Genomic DNA, 20,311 nt, shown 5'->3' with positions numbered 1-20,311 from the left:
TTTTTTTTCCACCTCTACTGAAACTATTCTCTGGGAGGTCCTCGGTGACCTTTTGCATGGTAAATAATTTTTGGCAAGTGACCATTGCTTCCAAAAGTTTGTTCAGCCCCAGTCCGGTATCATTCTTTTGTAACATCTTATACTTCTTTTATGTTTTTTATTCTTACTTTCAAAAAACATAAAATACATACAAAAAAGCACAGAAATCATAAGTGTGCAGCTTGGTACCCTCTAAGAAAGTGAAAACATCTTTGTAACGACTATCAAGAAATAGAACATTATCACTTACTTTTAGGGCGTTACTACTCTGGTCAGGCACTCTACTAAGTCCTGTATGTAGTTTGGAACTAACTTGGTATAGGATGATAATACCAATGAGTCATATGGCTGAAGTCCAACTTCCTTACCAAGATATTCAAGACTCTCCACTATTAGGGTCAATTCTTTTTTTTTTTTTTCCTTTCTGCATCTGCCTCATGTCACAGAGCCCTATGTTCTTGTTCGTTGATAAATTACTTGCTATTTCCTTGGAACACAGCCTGATTCTCTCCAGTGCCTTTGCTTATGCTGTTCCTTCTTTCTTCCTGGAATGCAGCTTTTTCTCCTGGCCTGTTCCTCTGTCCTGCCTTCCTCCAGCACACGCTGGCTCAAAGCCTTCCTGTGGGACTCAGCGTCAATAGCATCTTTTCAGTGAGGTGTGCCTGTTCTTGGGGATTGAAGGTAAGTCCATGTCTTCGGACATTCTCACAGCATTATGTAGACCCCTGCTAGAGCCTTTATCTTTTCTGACATTGAATTATTCTATTAATTTTATATCCATTTTTATATCATTTTATAATTTTATATTGGCTTACTATTAAAATATCATCTCAAAGGAGGAACCATGGTATTTTGTCCACATCATTTTATCAGTCGTCACTTACATATATATTTTTTAAAGATTTTATTTATTTGACAGAGAGTGAGATAGCGAAAGCAGGAACACAAGCAGGGGGAGTGGGAGAGGGAGAAGCAGGCTTCCCGCGGAGCAGGGAGCCTGATGCGGGGCTCGACGCTTAACGACTGAGCCACCCAGGCACCCCCGTCACTTATATTTTTAACCGTAAGAAAGTTCTATATGCTCAGCAACATGAACTTCAAAGTATAATCACTAATGTCATACATTTGGTAGCACGGAAGCATTCAATATGCCGCTCAGATGTGCGCCAAGATTTTCTTCATGTAAACTGGAATGTAAAATAAAATAAGGAATAGGAATTTAAAATAAAATAAAGGGGGAGCCTAGGTGGCTCAGTCGGTTTGGTGTCTGCCTTCAGCTGGGGTCATGATCCCGGGGTCCTGGGATCGAGTCCTGCATCGGGCTCCTCGCTCAGCGAGGAGTCTGTCTCTCCCTCTGCCTGCCGCTCCCCCTGCTTGTGCTCTCTCTCTGTCAAATAAATAAATAAAATCTTTAAAAAATAAAATATAGAAGACTCTTTCTATTTTGAGTTAGAATTTAATTATAAATTCTGCATCACAACAGAAAGCTCATCTAGGTTTTGTAATATTCTCCATAGGCGGCCAAAATATATTATCTATAAAGTGAGAGAGATCTGATATCCAAACACATGTGATGAATGTTGTCTTCTTTTTCTAAATTAAATAATCTTTTCTTCTCATCTGTCAAGAGCAAAGCTCCCAACAAAGGATGTTGTTTTTCACCGTTACATGAGAACCATAGAATGGAAGTGAAGATTCTACCTGACTTATAATTTTAAAATAAACCAAACTTCAAGCTGCCCTTAAATGCTAAATGTAAGGCAATGACAAAGTAGTTTATTATATTATTTACCATCATAAATTAGTTATTCCTTCTCAGAATAGTAAATTATATTTAATTACTTGACTTAACCTTTGTCTTCCTTCCAGACTATAAACTGCCTCACCTGGTCAACTACTCAAATGGCATTATACACACACACAGATACACACACACACACACACACATTAGGGCAAAGATCAACTTGTGGTTTTCTAAATATCTGTTCTAGTACTAGGCAAGTATGCTCTACAAAAACTCTGTGAAATTTGTGTTTAAGCAAGTTAATTAACAAACACATAAAATGGGCTTAAGAGTAATGTAACAGAACTTTTCTCATTTTCCCTAGGATATTAGGCCATAGTCTTTCTAAACTGTACCAATAAAATTACTTACTAGGTTGTTTTTTGCAAAGAGAACTAATCTACTGTTTATGTATATTCATAAGACTCATTTAAAAATACCTTAAACTGTTAGGATTTCTTTAATAATGGGGACTTTTTTTTCCGACTACATACCATTTCGTTAGATGTTAGAATATTGTTTTGTTTCAATTAAAACACCAAAAATTGCTATGATATCAATTCCATTTTGGATAACATCTAATTTCCCTCATTAGCTATACAAATGTTCAGTTTATTTCTTTTTATTTTTTGTTTTTAAAGATTTTATTTTTAAGCAATTTCTACACCTAACATGGGGCTCAAACTCACAACCCTGAGATCTGGAGTCACATGCTGCACTGACTGAGCCAGCCAGGTGCCCCTAGATGTTCAATTCAGATTAGAGAATTTGAAATGAGTTATCTAGTCCCTTATTCTGTGTTTGACAAAAGAGGGAGCACTTCAATTATATATAGTGGTTCTAAACAGTCATTTCAAGAGTGAATCTTATGTGAATTGTGCAAGACTGTTGAATCACAGATCTGTACCTCTGAAACAAATAATGCAATATATGTTAAGAAAAAAATAAAAAAAGAAGAAGATAGCAGGAGGGGAAGAATGAAGGGGGGAAATTGGAGGGGGAGACGAACCATGAGAGACTATGGACTCTGAGAAACAAACTGAGGGTTCTAGAGGGGAGGGGGGAGGGGGGATGGGTGAGCCTGGTGATGGGTATTAAAGAGGGCACGTTCTGCATGGAGCACTGGGTGTTACACACAAACAATGAATCATGGAACACTACATCAAAAAAAACAAAACAAAACAAAAAGTGAATCTTACGTATTTTATGCCAGGCACAAATGAATCTTTGACATTATAAGTATAAGGATACATTTTGAGAAATTGAAAAGGGGAATTTCTGCCCATTCTTGACTCGTGGTAAAAATGTTTTTTACTCTTTATCTAAGAGGAACAGTGTGACAGTGTTGATCAAGTATACTCTGATAATGGTGCTCCCACCCCCACCACAGGATAACTACCACTAACAAAACAAAGAAGCAAATATTGGGTGCGAACAAAGAAATGGAAACACTGAAAACAGAAAAATCTGGCTGAAACTTAAGCTAAAATGATTGAAACATGGATGGTTTGAAGGTAGAGGAAATTCTTATTCTCAAAATGGTAATTAGTTACTGCCTCAAAAGTTGTAAAGATCTGAACACTACTTTGGGTCCCCCTGCTCTTGGGATTGAAAAAACCACTTGAAGGGGTCCATTAGTTGTAAAAACAGTAAGTACCTGACTACTAGCCTCAGGAGTAGTAAAATAGCTGTTAAACTTAATGAAGATATTTTACACGGAGGAACTAGGCAATCTGTTTTGTCATAATGGTGCATTCAAAGCTGTTTCTATAGGAGCTGTTGCCTACTTAGTAATAAATAGGTACAGTTGTTTTGTTGGTTTTTTCTCTATGTAGAATTATGCCTTCAAGATTATCACTTGTTTCTATGGAGATCGGTTGGTTTCTGTTTGAGCAATTATTCTTAGGATCTGAAACATTCATTCAATAAATTCTGACCTCCTACTATGTGCCAGACACTGCAGTAGACACTGGGGAGAGAGTGGCACATGACATTGACATTAGGTTTGCCTGCTAGAACTTATAATGGAAATTGAGACAGATAATGAGAGCGCACAATAAACAAATTCTAGGAAGAAGAAATAAAGCAGAGTAAGGGATAGAAAGTGGTGAGGGGGATGGGAGGTTGGTTAGGGCAAATACTTTATGTTTTTATTTTTTTTAAGTGGGCTCCATATGGGGCTTGAATTCCTAACCCTGAGATCAAGACCTGGGCTGAGACCAAGAATGTGAGGCTTTAACCGACTGAGCCACGCAGGTGCCCTAGGGCAGATACTGTAGATAAGATGTTCAGGAAGACCTCTCTCAGGAGTGACATTTGAGCCTGAGGGAACAACTTTCTCCCTTAACCCCAAAAGCAGAGAGACCACCACCCAAGAGAACCAGGGACACACTGGACATGGACTGAAGTGTGGCATGGTAAGGCAGCAGTAGGGTGGTAAGAAGTAATTTGGTTTGGATGTATGTGTCCGTGGGATGGATTAGATTCGGTGTAGGAGGATGACTCCCGGGTTCTTGCTCTGAGCAAGTAGGTAGATTGGGTGCCAGTCTATAGGACGGGGAATTCTTGAGTCTGAGGAGTAGGTTTAGGAATTGTTTGAGATGTTTATATTCATCTCAGTTGTGGAGTTCAGGGGATAGGTCCAGGTTGGAAACACATTTGGGAGAGTAAAGGGTGTTTAAAGTCCTGATGCTGGATGAGATTACCTAAGGAGAAATTATAAAGGCCTAAATACTGACCTTTGGAGCATTCCAACAAGAGGACATGAATGTGATGGGGAGGATTACAATGTTCATGATAGAAGATAGAAATGTAAAAAGGACACGACAGGACTGGACTGTTGAAATCAAATATAACACACAATGCTTGTTTGCTTTTGTTTTTGTTTTTTGGATTTTATTTATTTATTTGAGCTAGAGCATGAGGGGGACGGTGGAGACAAGCAGACTCCCCGCCGCAGGGCTCAAGTCCAGGACCTGGGGATCATGACCTGAGCTGAAGGCAGACGCATAACCACCTGAGCCACCCAGGTGTCCCAACACACAGTGCTTGTTAAAACAAGAAGAATCAGGACTCTTCTGTTCTGATGTGATAGTCTTACTGGGGTCCTGTTGGACTGGACATTCTCACTGTCAATCATGCCTGAAGAGGAGGTCCAAGGCCAGGAAATAGGAACATAGAAAGTAGACCTTGTTTGGTATGGCATGAGACCTTTCCACCAGCGTGTCTTTTGGCAGCTGGGCATGACTAAGTATCCGAGGCCTGTGACGGCCCTCTCAGAGGAAGGGGCGAACTGTCCCATGACTTGAAACCTGGTGAGGGAAGTCCTGGAAGCTGCCCATAAAAAGAAGTTCGTGGGGAGGGTTTTGGACCTGTGGGCCTGGTGAATTCTTGTCTGGGAGAATTGTAAATTCTATGTAAATTTGGGATTGTACTTCCCTTCTGACATTTTCTTTTTAAAGTCTTGTCCAATTGTACCTTGGCTTTCTGCTATGCTGGATCAAAGTGAGTTAGCCTAAATGTGGACTCCCTAGAGCACAATGAAGAAAAGAGACACTGGTGCCAGACATAGAGGACAAATTCCAGCATCACTGCCTATTAACTGAGAAATCAGTTAGGAGGCAAATTAACTAGTTTAGGAGAGACATTATGAGAACCAGATGTAAGTACTGGAAATGGAATGTAAAGAAAGAAATGGATTAAAGAGACATTGGTGGCTAATTGTAAGTGGGATGTCAGAGAATTTTTAAAATGGCTCTGTGATTCTACTTGGGGCTATTAAATGAACTACCAACAGCCAAAGCAGGGACTAAAAGAGCAGGGCCATGTTTCAGCAAAAGTGATGAAAGAGCTTTCTGACTATAAGATTATAAAACATGAATAATTTACCATAATATGAATGATACTGATATACTTTAGAAACATAAAATGCATCCACTTTTATTCTATCATTTGGGGCTTGGGAAAATACGCTTTTGTTGGCACATCTGTTTTTTTCCCCCAGCTTTATTGAGATGTAATTGACAGGTAACATTGTGTAAGTTTAATGTGTACAATGTGATGATTTGATATATTGTGAAATGATACTACAATAAGGTTAGTTAAAATATCCATCACACTCTCACATTTGTGTGTGTGTGTGTGTGGTGATAACATTTCAGATCTGCTCTTAGCACCTTTCAAGTTACAATATGGTATTGTTAACTAGAGTCGCCATGCTGTGCATTAGATCCTCAGAACTTATAACTGGAAGTTTGTACCCTTGACCAATATCTCCCTATTTTTCCTTCCTGCCAACCCTTGGCAACTACCATTCTATTCTGTTTCTATGGTTCAATTTAAGATTCACAGATAAGTGATATCATACAGTATTTTTCTTTCTCTGACTTATTTCGCTTAACATATTGCCCTCCAAGTTCATTCACGTTGCAAATGGCAGAATTTCCTTCCTTTTTTATGGCTAAATAATATTCAATTGTATACATGTAACACATTTTCTTTATTCATTCATCAACCAACAGACACTTAGTATTGTGAATAATACTGCAATAAACATAGGGGTGCAGATTATTTCTCCAAGACAGTGATTTCAATTTAATGCTGGATCATATAATAGTTCCATTTTTAATTTTTTGAGGTACCTCCTACTGTTATCCACAGTGGCTGCACCAATTTACATTCCTACCAACAGTGCCCAAAGGTTCCTTTTTCTCCACATCCTTGCCAACTGGTTATCTCTTGTCTTCATGATGATAGCCATTCTAACAGGTGTGAAGTGATATCTCATTGTGGTTTTGATTTGCATTTCCCTGATGACTGAGCACCTTTTGGTATATCAGCTGGCCATTAATGTGTGTTTGGAAAAATGTCTATTCAGGTCCTTTGCCCATTTTAATTGGATTTTGTTTATATTGTTTTATTTATTTATTTATATTTTGGCTATTGAGTTGTATGAATTCCTTATATATTTTGGGTATTAATCCCATATCTATTATCAGATAGATGGTTTGCAAATATTTTCTCTTATTCCATAGGTTATTTTTTCATTTTGTTGATTGTTTCTTTTGCTCTTCAGAAGCCTTTTATTTAATTTATTTATTATTTTTTTTAGAGGGGGGAGGGGCAGAGGGATAGAGAGAGAGAGAATCCAAAGCAGGCTCCATACCCAGCGCGGAGCTCAACGCAGGGCCCAATCTCACAACCCCAAGATTATGACCTGAGACAAAATCAAGAGTTGGATGCTTAACCAGCTGAGCCACCCAGGCACCCCTGTGCAGAAGCTTTTTAGCTTGGTGTAGTCCAACTCATTTACTTTTGCTTTTATAACTTGTGCTTTTGGTATCATATCCAAAAAATCATTGCCAAAACCAATGTCAAGGAGCTTCTTCCCTATATTTTCTTCTAGAATTTTCATGGTTTCAGGTCTTACATCTAAGTATTTAAAGATAAGAGTCCAATTTCATTCTTAGTCTATGAATATCCAGTTTTCCAATTTCCTTCTGTTGAAGATGTTATCCTTTTCTTATTGAGTATTCTTGGCTCCTTTGTCATAGATCAGTTGACCATTTATGCATGGTGACTTCTGGGCTCTCAGTTCTATTCCATTGTTGTATATGTCTGTTTCTATTGCAGTGCCATACTGTTTTTATTACTATAGTTTTGTAATATACTTTGAAAACAGAAAGTGTGACCCTTTGTTCTTTCTCAAGTTTGCTTTGGTTGTTTGGGGTCTTTTGTGGTATCATACGGATTTTAGGATTATTTTTACTATTTCTGTGAAAAAATGCCATTGGAATTTGGAGAGAGATTGCATTAAATCTATAGATTGCTTTGTTTAGTATGGACAGTTTAACAATATTAATTCTTCAAATCCATGACACAGAATATCTTTTCATTATTTGTGTCTTCTTCAACTTCTCTTATCAGTGTTTTATAGTTTTCAGTGTACAGATCTTTTACCTTCTTAGTTGAATTTATTCCTAAGTATTCTACTCTTTTTGCTGTTATTGTAAGGGGTTTGTTTTATTTTGTTCATATAGTTTTTTAGTTTGTTAGTGTATAAAAACAGCTGATTTTTGTATGTTGATTTTGTATCCTGCAACTTTACTGAATTTGCTTATTAGTTGTTACAGTTTTTTGTGGAGTCTTTAATGTTTTCTATATATAAGATCATATCCATAGTGATAATTTTACTTCTTTTCTGATTTAAATGCCTTTTATTTTTATTGCCTAATTATTATGGCTAGAATTTCCAGTGCTATGCTGAATAGGAATGGTGAGAGTGGGCACTTTTGTCTTGTTCCTGGCCTAAGAGGAAAAGGTTTCAACCTTTCACCATTGGGGATGATGTAGCTGTGGGCTTGTCATATATGGCCTTTATTATGCTGAGATACATTTCTTCTATACCTAATTTATTGAGAGTTTTTATCATAAAACGATGTTAAATTTTTTCAAATGCTTTTTCTGAATCTATTGAGGTGATCATATGATTTGTATCCTTCATTCTATTAATGTGGTGTATCACATTTATTGATTTGCATATTTTGAACCAACCTTGATTAATGTTGTTTATTTGACATCTTTATTTTTTCTTCATGTAGGTATTTATAGCTATAAACTTTGCTCTTAAAATTGCTTTTGCTGCATCTGATAAGTTTTGTTATGTTGTGTTACCATTTTCATTTGTCTTGTGATACTTCTTTCTTTTTATTTCTTCTTTGATCTATTGGTTGTTCAAGAATACATTATTTAATTTCCATGTATTTGCAAATTTTCCAATTTTCCTTGTTATTGACTTCCACTTTCATGCTATTGTAGTCAGAAAAGATACTTGAGGTATTTTCAATCTTCCTGAATTTTTTGAGACTTGTTTTGTAGTATAACGTATGATCTACTTTGAATAATGTTCCATGTGGGTTTGAGAAGAATGTATATTCTGCTGCTGTTGAATGGAATGTTCTGTATGTGTCTGTTAGGTCCATTTAGTCTATAGTGTTGTTCAAATGTTTCCTCATTGATTTTCTGCCTGGATGATCTATTTGTGTTGAGAGTGGGTATTAAAGTCCCCCTAACACATCTTTTTTTTTTTTTTCCTATGGGAAATTGTAATCTCCTCTTTTTGGATGTGTTTGAACATATCATAAACTTTATGCTTCCATGCCCTGCATACTGTGGCTTCCACCTGCAATTCTATTCCCCTACACCTTGTCTGGTGTTGAGTTCTTTTAATAGTCAGCTTTAAAATTACATCTTTTAGGCACCTGGGTGGCTCAGTTGGTTAAGCATCTGCCTTCAGCTCAGGTCATGATCCCAGGGTCCTAAGATTGAGCCCTGCATCGGGCTCCCTGCTGATGGGGAGCCTGCTTCTCCCTCTCCTCCCCACTCGTGCTCTCTCTCTCTCAAATAAATAAATAAAATCTTTAAAAAATAAATAAAATTACATCTTTTTCTGTTAAGCCACCTGTCAGATAAAGTTTGTACAAGCATTGAACTTGATAGTAACTTCTATTTTGCCACCCAGAAGTCCTACTGTATTCATAGCAATTATGTGCTGTGTGTCTGTTGCCTCCACTGAGCCAATTTCTTCCACTATAGTCCATGCCTTCTGTTTACCCAGACCTTCAAACTTGGGAGATTCCAGTAAATATCTACTGAAACAAATAAAGTGAGGTATCCTAGAAGAGAAGACAGTATATAAAAATAAGGATTGGCAAAGGTAATGAAGGACATTAGCTACAGTGTGTGCCTGCTTAATTTAGGCATAACATAGAAAATCAGATTATGGAAGACAGGAAAAATGCTACAGGCATCAGATTTGATTTGGGTCCTGGTATTCAAAAAGGAGAAACAAGGTAAATTACTCAGTTGTACTATTTAAAAGGAGAAAGCTTACCAATTTTTTAAGATCAGTATTTCTTCAAAATATCTAATCATTAATTACCGGGGATTCCTGTTGGATACAGATCACTAGCCCCTCCCCTATTGACTGTGGGTTGGCAGGTCTGTGATAGAGACCAGAAATGTGTATTTTTACAAGCACTACCAGATGCTTCTCATTATTAGCAAAGTTTGGAAAACCATAACTAAAGGCCAAGGTTCACAGAGCCTCTAGTGTCTAAATAATTTTCTCATGGTGCCTCAGGCCAGAAGAAATACCCCAATATTACATTTAAGTGGATAGATCCACACAATAGTTACAGTTGTTAACAGAGTCCAACAGATGGCACTGTGTTTCCCTCAAAAACGTTAGAATACCCCATAGAATCCCCATGAATTCCTGAGGCACCCAGAGTCCCTCGAGCCTATGAACCAAATATAGCTTAAAGGGAACATTTTCCTGGAAGAGCATCTAAATAAAGTATCTGAACTTGCCTTCTATAGGTAGATTGTGCAAACCAAGTAGACAGTGTATTCCAGGAATTTCATCACTTTTTATATCATTTATTGCAGTTTTCATATGGTTATTATAGAGCAGGAGTATCATTTTTCTATAAAGAGCAGGAGAGTAAATATTTTAGGTTTGGGGGGCCACAAATGGCATTTATTGTATATTCTTCTCTTTTGTGTTGGAGCCCTCTAAACATGTAAAAAACCATTCTTATCTCCTGCACACGCACACAGGTTGTAGTTTGCCAAACGCTGTTCTAGTTATAAGCCTAAGTTATAGCATTAAGTGCAATTCAGTGAAGGGGATTCTGCAAGGGTAGAAGCTCTCAGTATTTTCCTATCTCCTCCATTTTGCTCCAGGCAAAACTGTACAAATATGCACCCTTGCAACTAATATGTGAAAGGTCTACTTGATTGTAAAGTTATTGTAAACAGAAGGTTGTTATAAACTTTTGTTTTTAATTCTTGATTTAATGACAATTTGCATGTTTTTCCAGTTTAATAAAGAATAACTGTTAAATTTCTTTTTTTTTTTTAAAGATTTTATTTATTTATTTATTTGAGAGAGAGAGAATGAGAGAGAGCACATGAGAGGGAGGAGGGTCAGAGGGAGAAGCAGAGTCCCTGCTGAGCAGGGAGCCTGATGTGGGACTCGATCCAGGGACTCCAGGATCATGACCTGAGCCGAAGGCAGTCACTTAACCAACTGAGCCACCCAGGCGCCCCTACCTGTTAAATTCCTAAGAAAAGGAGACTAGTCATTGCATCAAGCCCTTTATTACTTACTTGCTGATTACTGTAAATGGCTAATGAGGTTCTACAATTATAACTAATATGGCAAGCTTTAGCTTATACTAGATACAATAACTTGATAGAATATGCTATTTGAGACTTCTAGCTTTATTTTCAAAATTGGTGTTGCTGTCTTAAAAATATACACTGTGCTTAGTCCTAAGGTTTTGTTTGTTACTTTAAAAAACTAATAAAATAAGTACTGTTCCTGTGCTAGTCAGTAAATATCACTAGCAGTAAATATCACTAGCAATAATGGCGTTGAGAAAAATAAAAAAATTTCTTGAGGAAACTTCAATCTGCATATAAAAAGTGCAGTATTTGGGGTGCCTAGGTGGCTCAGTTGGTTAAGCATCTGGCTCTTGATTTTGTCTCCGGTGGTGATCTCAGGGCCCTGATCTCACTGTGGTGAGATAGAGGCCGTCCTCTGGCTCCCAGCTCAGCACGGAGTCCGCTTGAGACTCTTTCTCCCTCTCCCTCTCTGCCCCTCTCCTCTGCTCTAAAATAAATAAAATCTTAAAAAAAATAAATAAAAAGGGCAATGTTTTTTAAAGTGCACCATGTAAATTCTTCCAAGTTTCAATCTCTTACAGCGGCCCCCCCGAAAAAGATGTTTGTTGATTGACACTTTCCCAGTACCCCCCCTTCCTATGTTGTCTTAAGTACCCTGAAATTATTACTCATTACATTAAAAATTTATTCATGTGGCAATTTGGTTACTTTCTTTTTCTCCCATGAGACCAATATTCCACAAGAGCAAAGACAATGTGTGATTTGCTCACCATTCTATCCCCAAGCACATAGAATTGTGCCTACTGCCTGTTAAGTGTTCAGTAAGTATTTGCAAATTTATGGGTCAAGCACAGAACTGACATTTAGGGTCAGAATTATTCAATGGTAAGCATTAAGCATTTAATGACTAGTAGACTTTGAGTTCCGGGGCCACCACTTATTTTCCTTGGGTCAATAGAAACAGCTCTTCAATCTTCCAGTTTATTTCCTCATTTGTAGAACCGGGATATTTCTACCTCACCGGGATGTTGCTAGGATCTTGTGGGAGAGGGAATTTATTTGCTCTGCAAAAGGAAGGTGAGTTTCAGACACTAGTCTGGCCCAGGCGCTCAGGGCAGCTACTGAGGCACGCCCACGTTACCCCGTTATATAAGGGGCCAGCCCGTCTGGTGTCTTCTGAAATCTCTAACCCTACGTCACCGGCCACCACCCAGAGGGACACCGTATGACGCCCTGAGGTAGGCAGGGAGGGTGGGACCCGGCGGGGCCCGCCTGATGCCAGCCGCCGACTGGAGAAAGCGTCCGAGACGTAACTGCTGCCGAGGCTGAAGCCGGAAGCCCCGCCTGACCTCGCCGGTTGCGGGTCCCCATCAGGCCAGTTCGAACGTGACCTTGTTTTGGCGTTGCTAGGAGACCTGGCTCCCGCACGCCCCCCACTGGCCAGCGCTCCAGCGAGCAAGGAAAGGGGGCGGGGCCGCGGCTGGCGCGGGGAGCGATCCGCAGAGCACCGTTAGGCTGCCTGGCGCGCGGCGCCCACCCGGCGCCCCAAGAAGCGGCGTCTCGTCTCCGGCTACCAACCGGGCCTCACTGGTGCCTTCCGGCAGGTACCAGCGTGCTGCCCAGCGGCTGTGAGCGACGTCGGGTCCGGACGAGGAAGGACTGTGAGTCAGGTGAGCCGCAGCGAGGCAGGCAGCTGGTGTGGCCACGCCCTGCCGGAGGAGAGGAGCCGGCCGGGTGCGGAGGGGCGACGTGAGGGGATCGTGCTGCGGGAACAGTGGGCCTGCCCCTGCGGGCGCCGCACATTGAATCATTCACGCCTGCAGCCGGCGTGACCACAGCCAGCACCCTCCGGCCAGCGGACAAAGGGTTAACGCGCCGGCGGAGACCGCGGGCCCCGGATGTGGGAGCCGCGGTGCGGCGTCCGCGGGCCGCGCTGCAGGTGCGCGGGGGCGGGCAGAGCGAGCGGCCTGGCGGCGACCTGACCGACCGGCCCAGGCGGGACGTCCCCTCACCTGCGGGGGCCACTCGGCTCCCTCTGCGGGCGCCTTCCTTTCTAACTTAAGGGCAACAGGTGGTGCCTGAGGACCGAGAGAGAGCCCAGCTTGGCCGCACTGGGAGCGGCAGTTACTCTCGCCAATTAGTGCGCTGGGGCGGGTGTGAATTAGACGCGCTGACGCGGGTGACCAATGGGATTTGGGCTTATGGGTGGGCCGTGAGGAGTGGGCGTGGTCAGAGTCTGAATCTACGGTTTCTAGTGCAGCAACTGCCAGAGCTGCGTGGAGAGCTGAGCTGAGCGGACGTGGGGTGCTTCTCCCCCAAAAACCCCGCTTAGAAAAACGCCTACCAAATGCTTTCTCATTTGGACCCAGACTCCAATTCCGGAGGTGAGAGCATTGTGATATTTTTGGGGGGTCGGGGGGATAATAGTAACCTTGGGTATGCTCTTAAGCACGTGGAATTAGATCCCCGAGATAGGATTATGTGTTATGAGTTTTCTGCCCAAAGAGGCACTTCTGTGGTTATTGCGAGTTGGACCAGATACTAGTGACTAGGTTGTCTTCGGAATGAGGTCTTTGAGATTTGGGAACCCAGGGAAGTAGAGAAGTACGTGTTACTGCAATTTTCGTGAATGTTAAAGAATTGCAATCACAAGGATTATTCTGTCGGTTGCCTTGGTTTGCGTACGTTTCATATTTCATTTGGTTTGTTACTGAAGCAAGTTTGGCTTTTCAAGTTCCTCGTCTTGCTTATTTAAGCAGAAAGAGAGAAAAACAGTTGTAGTATGTTATTTCACCAGAATAACTTATTCATTTCCCCCCCTCAGCAGCCTTGTAGCTGGATCCCCTAGGAAGAGAAGTTCTAAAGCAGTGAGAAGAAAGCGTTTCAATTGGGATCACTTACTTGCACCTGGAAATGGGGAATGGCCTGTCAGACCAGACTTCTATCCTGTCCAGCCTGCCTTCGTTTCAGTCCTTTCACATTGTTATTCTGGGTTTGGACTGTGCTGGAAAGACGACTGTGTTATATAGGCTGCAGTTCAATGAATTTGTAAATACTGTACCTACCAAAGGATTTAACACTGAAAAAATTAAGGTAACCTTGGGAAATTCTAAAACAGTCACTTTTCACTTCTGGGATGTAGGTGGCCAGGAGAAATTAAGGCCACTGTGGAAGTCATATACCAGATGCACAGATGGTATTGTGTTTGTTGTGGACTCTGTTGATGTTGAAAGAATGGAAGAGGCCAAAACTGAACTTCATAAAATAACCAGGATATCAGAAAATCAGGGAGTCCCTGTACTTATAGTTGCTAACAAACAAGACCTGAGGAACTCACTGTCTCTGTCAGAAATTGAGAAATTGTTAGCAATGGGTGAACTGAGCTCATCAACTCCATGGCATTTGCAGCCCACCTGTGCAATCATAGGAGATGGACTAAAGGAAGGACTTGAGAAACTACATGATATGATCATTAAAAGAAGAAAAATGTTGCGGCAACAGAAAAAGAAGAGATGAATGGTGATCCTTTTTATATTTGTGTGGAGTAGGTTTTCTCTGGCCTGATGTTGACAAATGGAAGAGTGTCTACAGCCTGGTTTGCCCGCCTGCCCTCCTGGATGCTGAAAAAGCTTTGTTTTGTTGAACAATCAGATGCCCAACTCTTTTGCCTTGTGGAAGATGAGTAAATGCAGTGCTTCTTAAAATGGTCTCTTCTCCCTACCCCACAAATCTTCTGGTACTACCATTCTGGGAAGCCAAGCATGGATAGCAAATTGACCAGAAAACAGTTGTGGAAATTTGACCTGAAGTTAGTGAAATAAAACTTTGAAGAGTGTCTGCCTAGTGTTTTGTCCTTACATCTTTTGGGGGGAAGCCTTTACAAGGAAATTGCATATAAAGCTTTGTATGTTAAGATAAAACGCTAATGAATGGAAATGTTAAGATGAATTAATATATATAAACGGTTATATTGATCACATTGGTCCAGCCAGTAAGGGATAAGGAGGAAGTGTTTGCTTTTTTAAGTTTTGGCCAAATGAATTTTGACATTTTCTGGAATCAAGTGATGTAATGCTATATCTTAATTCTAGACAATGTTTAAGTTGGTCTAACTTAAAATAATAAAAATAAAGTATTGGGGGCATATTCAAGTGCATGAATTAGTTTTCCTGACAATGCATGTTTTGGTGTGTAGTTTTTTACTTTTTAGAAGTAGCTATGCATCTTTCTCCATGGTCAGGTTTAAAACACCTTTTTGGGGATTTAGGGCTGTTACAGAAATAGTTTATTATCAGAAGCACTTTCACTTGAAGAACCTAAAATAATTTACTTAATTCTTTTATATAGTAAATTAGGGCATGTAGACTAATAAATGCGTATGCTTGGTATATGTATGGATTTATGAAGAAAGCAGTTGACGAATTCAGTCAAGAGGATGTAATTACAATACGTGGTCTCTAACGTATTCCAGTTGTAAAATATTTGTTTTATTGATCCTTGCTGGCTGAACACAGATGTGGTTTCATATATTTTTGTAGTGTTTTGAGAGGAGCAGAAGCTTTATAAACAACACCTGATGCACTGTGGAGTGAGAATGTAAGAGATGTCCTGCAAGTGCTCTGAGCTTTAATTTTTTTGTTTACAATCTCAGCAGTGTTAGTGGGCAATCCAGTCCTGATTATAAGGTAGGAAGAAATTATACAGTTCTGCAGATAAGAATTACGATTCTAGAAAATGAAGGGGAAAGTAGCAAAGCTATGTTTTGTAAAATTCGCTGGTGCTGTTTACACTGGAATCCAAAAGACCCTCTAAATTAAAAGGAGGAAAACCCATTGCCTAATGCTTATCCACAAGCAGGGACTTATTTCCAGTGATCCTGTATTAACAACTCAGCATAATTCTATGTGTAAAGCCAACAGCTGTTTGTTCTGAAGATAGCAAAAGAACTGCACTTTGCTAGCAGGGTTTTGTTTCAATTTGGGTTTTTCTGTTTTGGGGGTTCTCTTGTTTTTAGTGGTACGGTTAAGTTTTTGGAACCTTGATTTCTTGTTACACACAAAATGAAGTAGCTTCCTGTGGAGCTTTCATTGTTAAATGTACCTGCACTAGTGACAGTCACTTAGAATGTTTATATTTATAAAAATGTGGATAATAACTACCAATAAACTAATGGAGGCACTAGGAGAACAGTGTTTTGACTTTGCGTTTCAATGTATTTCCATTTGCTGAAGCTTTTAATTAGGTGTGCGAAAACAACTCTGACAGCTGGGTTACATAGTCCCATAGTAGTTTGGTTTTCCTCAAGTGTGACAGAGGCACCAAAGGCCGTTTTCTGGGAGAACCTTTTTTTATTTCTTTTTAACCTTTCACTAAATGAAATCATGATATATACTCTCAATATCACTAGACCTGATATGGGTTAATAAAGCTTGCTGAAAAAAACAAAACAAAATCAGTGAATGGACTAGATGTTTAGCCCACCTGTACTTTTTATATACTTGATACATAAAATCGTACTATTTTAACTATCTCTTGAAATTTCAAGTGTGTTGATCCTTATTTTGTAGCCTAAGAATTTGATAAGCAAATCCATGTTATCTAAGTGTTTCATATTTAGCTTACAAGTACAAAAACAAAGAAAACGTCTTGAATACTATATTAGCTTTGATTTATAAAATATATTTTTAACTCCAAAACTCTTCGTAATATTTTCCACTCTGCTACGGAGTCTTCCCAAAATACACCCGGAAGAGTTTAGACAGTGCTTTTATATCTAGTTTTTTATTAAGGTACACCTTTTCTAAAGTATATTCCTAAAATATTTTCTTGTATTTAAGGTTATTTGGTTTAATACCCAACATTAATCAAGGACCGGATGACTCTAAATTCAAGTTACTATCAAAGATAATTATAAAGCAATCTAGGCTTATTCCTAAATGGATTATAAGCACTTAGGAAAAAAAGTTGTGTAGTTTATGTAGACAGCATAGGTTCACTAAGAATCATGGAAAAATCATGGAAAAGTGAATAAATCCGTGGAAGCCAAAAAGTGAAGTTACTAGTAAAAATAAATGTAGAGAATTAGTAGCCTGTAGAAGCATGATGGTTTCTGAACAGAGGGAAAGACCTAGACTTAGAACGTTTTTGTCTGTACAAGGCATTTGACACTTAAACAGTGTTTAATTAATTATTCATATTGACCTGGAAGGAGGTTTTTGGTAGAGTGTTTCAGGGTTCTACTTAATACAACAATTTCATCAGTAATATAAACACAATGGTTTCTTCAGTGATCACGAAAGACACAAAAAATGGTGTTTTTTTTGAACTTTTGGTGATGTAACAGTCAACATTTAGCTAATACAAGTTGGAACTTTGAATATACCATCATTTGAAGTTGGAATTTTACATTTAAGGTTTAAATTTAGCGGAAGATTCTTAAATGGATAGTAGGGATGCTTGTATCACTACTTGCGAATTACTTAATGCCACTGAGTTCTACATCCCCAAATGGTTAAAAATAGTAAACTTTATGTACATTTTACCACAATTAAAAATTTATGATATTAAGTGTACACTTAGTTTCCAAGAATCAGCCAAGAGTAGAGTGAGAGCATCCTAATTTAGAGATCATATTCAGTTAGAAGTTTTATGGAACACTGGAGTGTTTAAAGCTTAATATGACTTGGGTGCCTGGGTGGCTCAGTCAGTTGGGCATCCGACTCTTGGTTTCAGCCCAGGTCATGATCTCAGGGTGTGAGATCAAGTTCCCCGTTGGGCTCTGCTCAGCAGGAGTCTGCTTGAGATTCTTCCTCCTCCCCTCTGTCCCCCTCCCTGCCCACACTCAAGTGCATTCTCTCACATAAATCTTTAAAAAAACTCAGTATGAACATATAGCATGTAAACTCATAATTGTAGAGTTAATACTAAAATACATGATAATCTGAGATAATAGTCTCAACAAACCACAGCTGAAATATGTACTAAATCTGTGTATGCATTTAGAAACCTAGGAATACCTACATGGGAGGCTCGTTGAGGAGGATATGTGTACTGGCTAAAAAGAGCAGGAGCTTTGGAGTCAGAGTAGGGTTCAAATCCTGGCTCTCCCGCTATGCACTTGGGACCTTTTGGCTTGTTCTTTGAAACTTCTCATGTGAATGCCCTCCTGGGAAAATGAAGCCTGTCACATAGAATTTTGAGAGGATTGAGTGACATAATGTAAACTAGTGCCTCACCAAGTATTTCATAAGAACTCAATAAATGGTAGCAGTTATTGTTAACCAGTATGGATCAATAGGTGTTGAGAGGCAGTTGACAATGGCTATAGAAATTCAGATTTGAGCCTTAGGTCCACCATGTACTACTTTCTTGGGACAATTTATTTTCCTCAGCCTTAGTTTCTTCACTGGCAAATTGAAGCATATGCCTAACTATTTGGGTTTAATTTACTAAAAGGCTTAAATGAAACAATGTATGATATTTAGGGGATGCCTGCCACATAGTAAACATTTAATGGATCTTTGTTATTAATAGCCAGACTATTTTTTGACAAATATATTCAAAGAAAACTTGTTTTGGAGGGGAATGTTACACAAAAAGCTCTTAATTTGTTTTTCTTAGCTTTCCTGCAGCATGGCACAAATGGGAGCTTGGTGGAGCTTGGGAAAGACTAAACATACTGAATTCTCTTGAAATCTGGGTCATTTCCTTAAATTTCTAAAGCACCAGTCTATTTTAGCACAATATAATCTCACCTTCCCTTGTAAGAAACAAACAAAATTTAAAAACATGGTTATTTTTTGGTATAGACACAAATCAAAATAGAATACTTCACTGTAGAAATTAAAAATCTGGAACTGTGTACACTGTGGTTCAGAAAGCCTCAAGATTGTTACCAATTTGCAGATTTTATCTAGTAAGTTGGGATCTGTAGGCTGACCCTTCTGTGGAAACTTGCCAACATTTGTGGGCACATCTGGTAGATGATGGTGGTGATTTGTGTTTGCCGGACGGATGTGTGTGCTGTGTTATTTTCCAATTACTTTCAGCTTAGGGTCATGTTTTTATGTGTTCTGCTTATGTTTTGCTGAAGTTGAAATTACCCACATTAGGTGTTGGGTTATAAAGGAGTTGAGTAGAAAATCCTGGGTTACTAGCCAAAATAAACCCATACTTTCTTTGGCCCTCTCTGAGTCTGTAATAAGGAAGAAATTAAAGCAGTGCCAGAATAGAAGTATTATCTGGATCATTTTCCCCAGCCCTTCCCTTCCTGTTTGAAGACTAACAGGTAATGCAGCTGTGTGTGTGTGTGTGTGTGTGTGTGCTGTATTTACCTCCTCTAAGTGATTGAAACTGGTATGGGTTAACATATTTGTTCTCAAAGTGTGGTCCCAAGAAACTTGCTAGAAAGGCTGATTCTCAGGCTCTATTCTAGATGTATGAATATATAAATTTGAGATTGGGCCCATCAAGTGATTCTGATTTTCGTTAAAGGTAACCATTGAGTTAACAGAAAATCCAGTCACTTATCATGCTAAAAAAATTGAATTAAGACAATTCCAATACCATAAGATTCAGGCCTTTTTTTTTTTTTAAAGATTTTATTTATTTATTTGAGACAGAATGAGAGAGAGAGAGAGCACATGAGGGGGGGGAGGGTCAGAGGCAGAAGCAGGCTCCCTGCCGAGCAGGGAGCCCGATGCGGGACTGGATCCAGGGACTCAAGGATCATGACCTGAGCCGAAGGCAGTCACTTAACCAACTGAGCCACCCAGGCGCCCGATTCAGGCCTTTTTTAAAATACTTTTTCAAAAGCATGATGTTTGATTTATAGTAGCATCCAGTAAAACCTAGTTGAATGAACTTTAATCAAGCCAGCAGAAACACTATCTTTTATGTGTCATATCTTATAAATTTATTTTATACATGCACATATATACAAGAGAAGAGAGCTTTGCTTGTTTACTATATGCTAAATCTCCTAAGATGTGTAGCAGTGTAGCATTCTAAAAATGGGTGGTTGAAGAGATGTTGAGGTTGATTCATTTCAGTGATGCTCTAGTTTTAAATAAAAATCTTAACCTTTTATGTGGTGTATATATATACAATGGAATATTATGCAGCCATCAAAAAAAAAAAAAACCACGAAATCTTGCCATTTGCAACAACCTGAATGGAACTAGAGGGTATTATGCTGAGCGAAATAAGTCAATCAGAGAAAGACATGTATATGATCTCACATATGATATGAGGAATTCTTAATCTCAGGAAACAAACTGAGGGTTGCTGGAGTGGTGGGGG

The 20,311-nt window shown here is 39.3% G+C and overlaps 1 protein-coding gene across 2 annotated transcripts; it reads left to right on the top strand.

Annotated features, from left to right (window-relative positions):
* Positions 1–13,257: 13,257 nt before the first annotated feature.
* ARL4A (ARF like GTPase 4A) lies at positions 13,258–16,198 on the top strand. 2 transcript variants are annotated; one of them, XM_031028487.2, is made up of 2 exons: positions 13,258–13,395; positions 13,839–16,198. In XM_031028487.2, the coding sequence occupies exon 2, from the start codon at positions 13,925–13,927 to the stop codon at positions 14,525–14,527; it is 603 nt and encodes a 200-aa protein (XP_030884347.1). In that variant the 5' UTR covers positions 13,258–13,395; positions 13,839–13,924; the 3' UTR covers positions 14,528–16,198. The 2 variants fall into 2 exon arrangements, with proteins under 2 accessions (XP_030884347.1, XP_006733639.1); XM_006733576.3 differs by having other exon boundaries at positions 13,836–16,198.
* The last annotated feature ends 4,113 nt before the right edge of the window (positions 16,199–20,311 follow it).

Source organism: Leptonychotes weddellii, chromosome 12 (assembly GCF_054177405.1).
Source record: "Leptonychotes weddellii isolate Sample4059 chromosome 12, ASM5417740v2, whole genome shotgun sequence".
Classification (NCBI taxonomy): domain Eukaryota; kingdom Metazoa; phylum Chordata; class Mammalia; order Carnivora; family Phocidae; genus Leptonychotes; species Leptonychotes weddellii.
The sequence above is the reverse complement of the archived record's forward strand: the minus strand, read 5'-3'. Positions and strand labels throughout refer to the sequence as shown.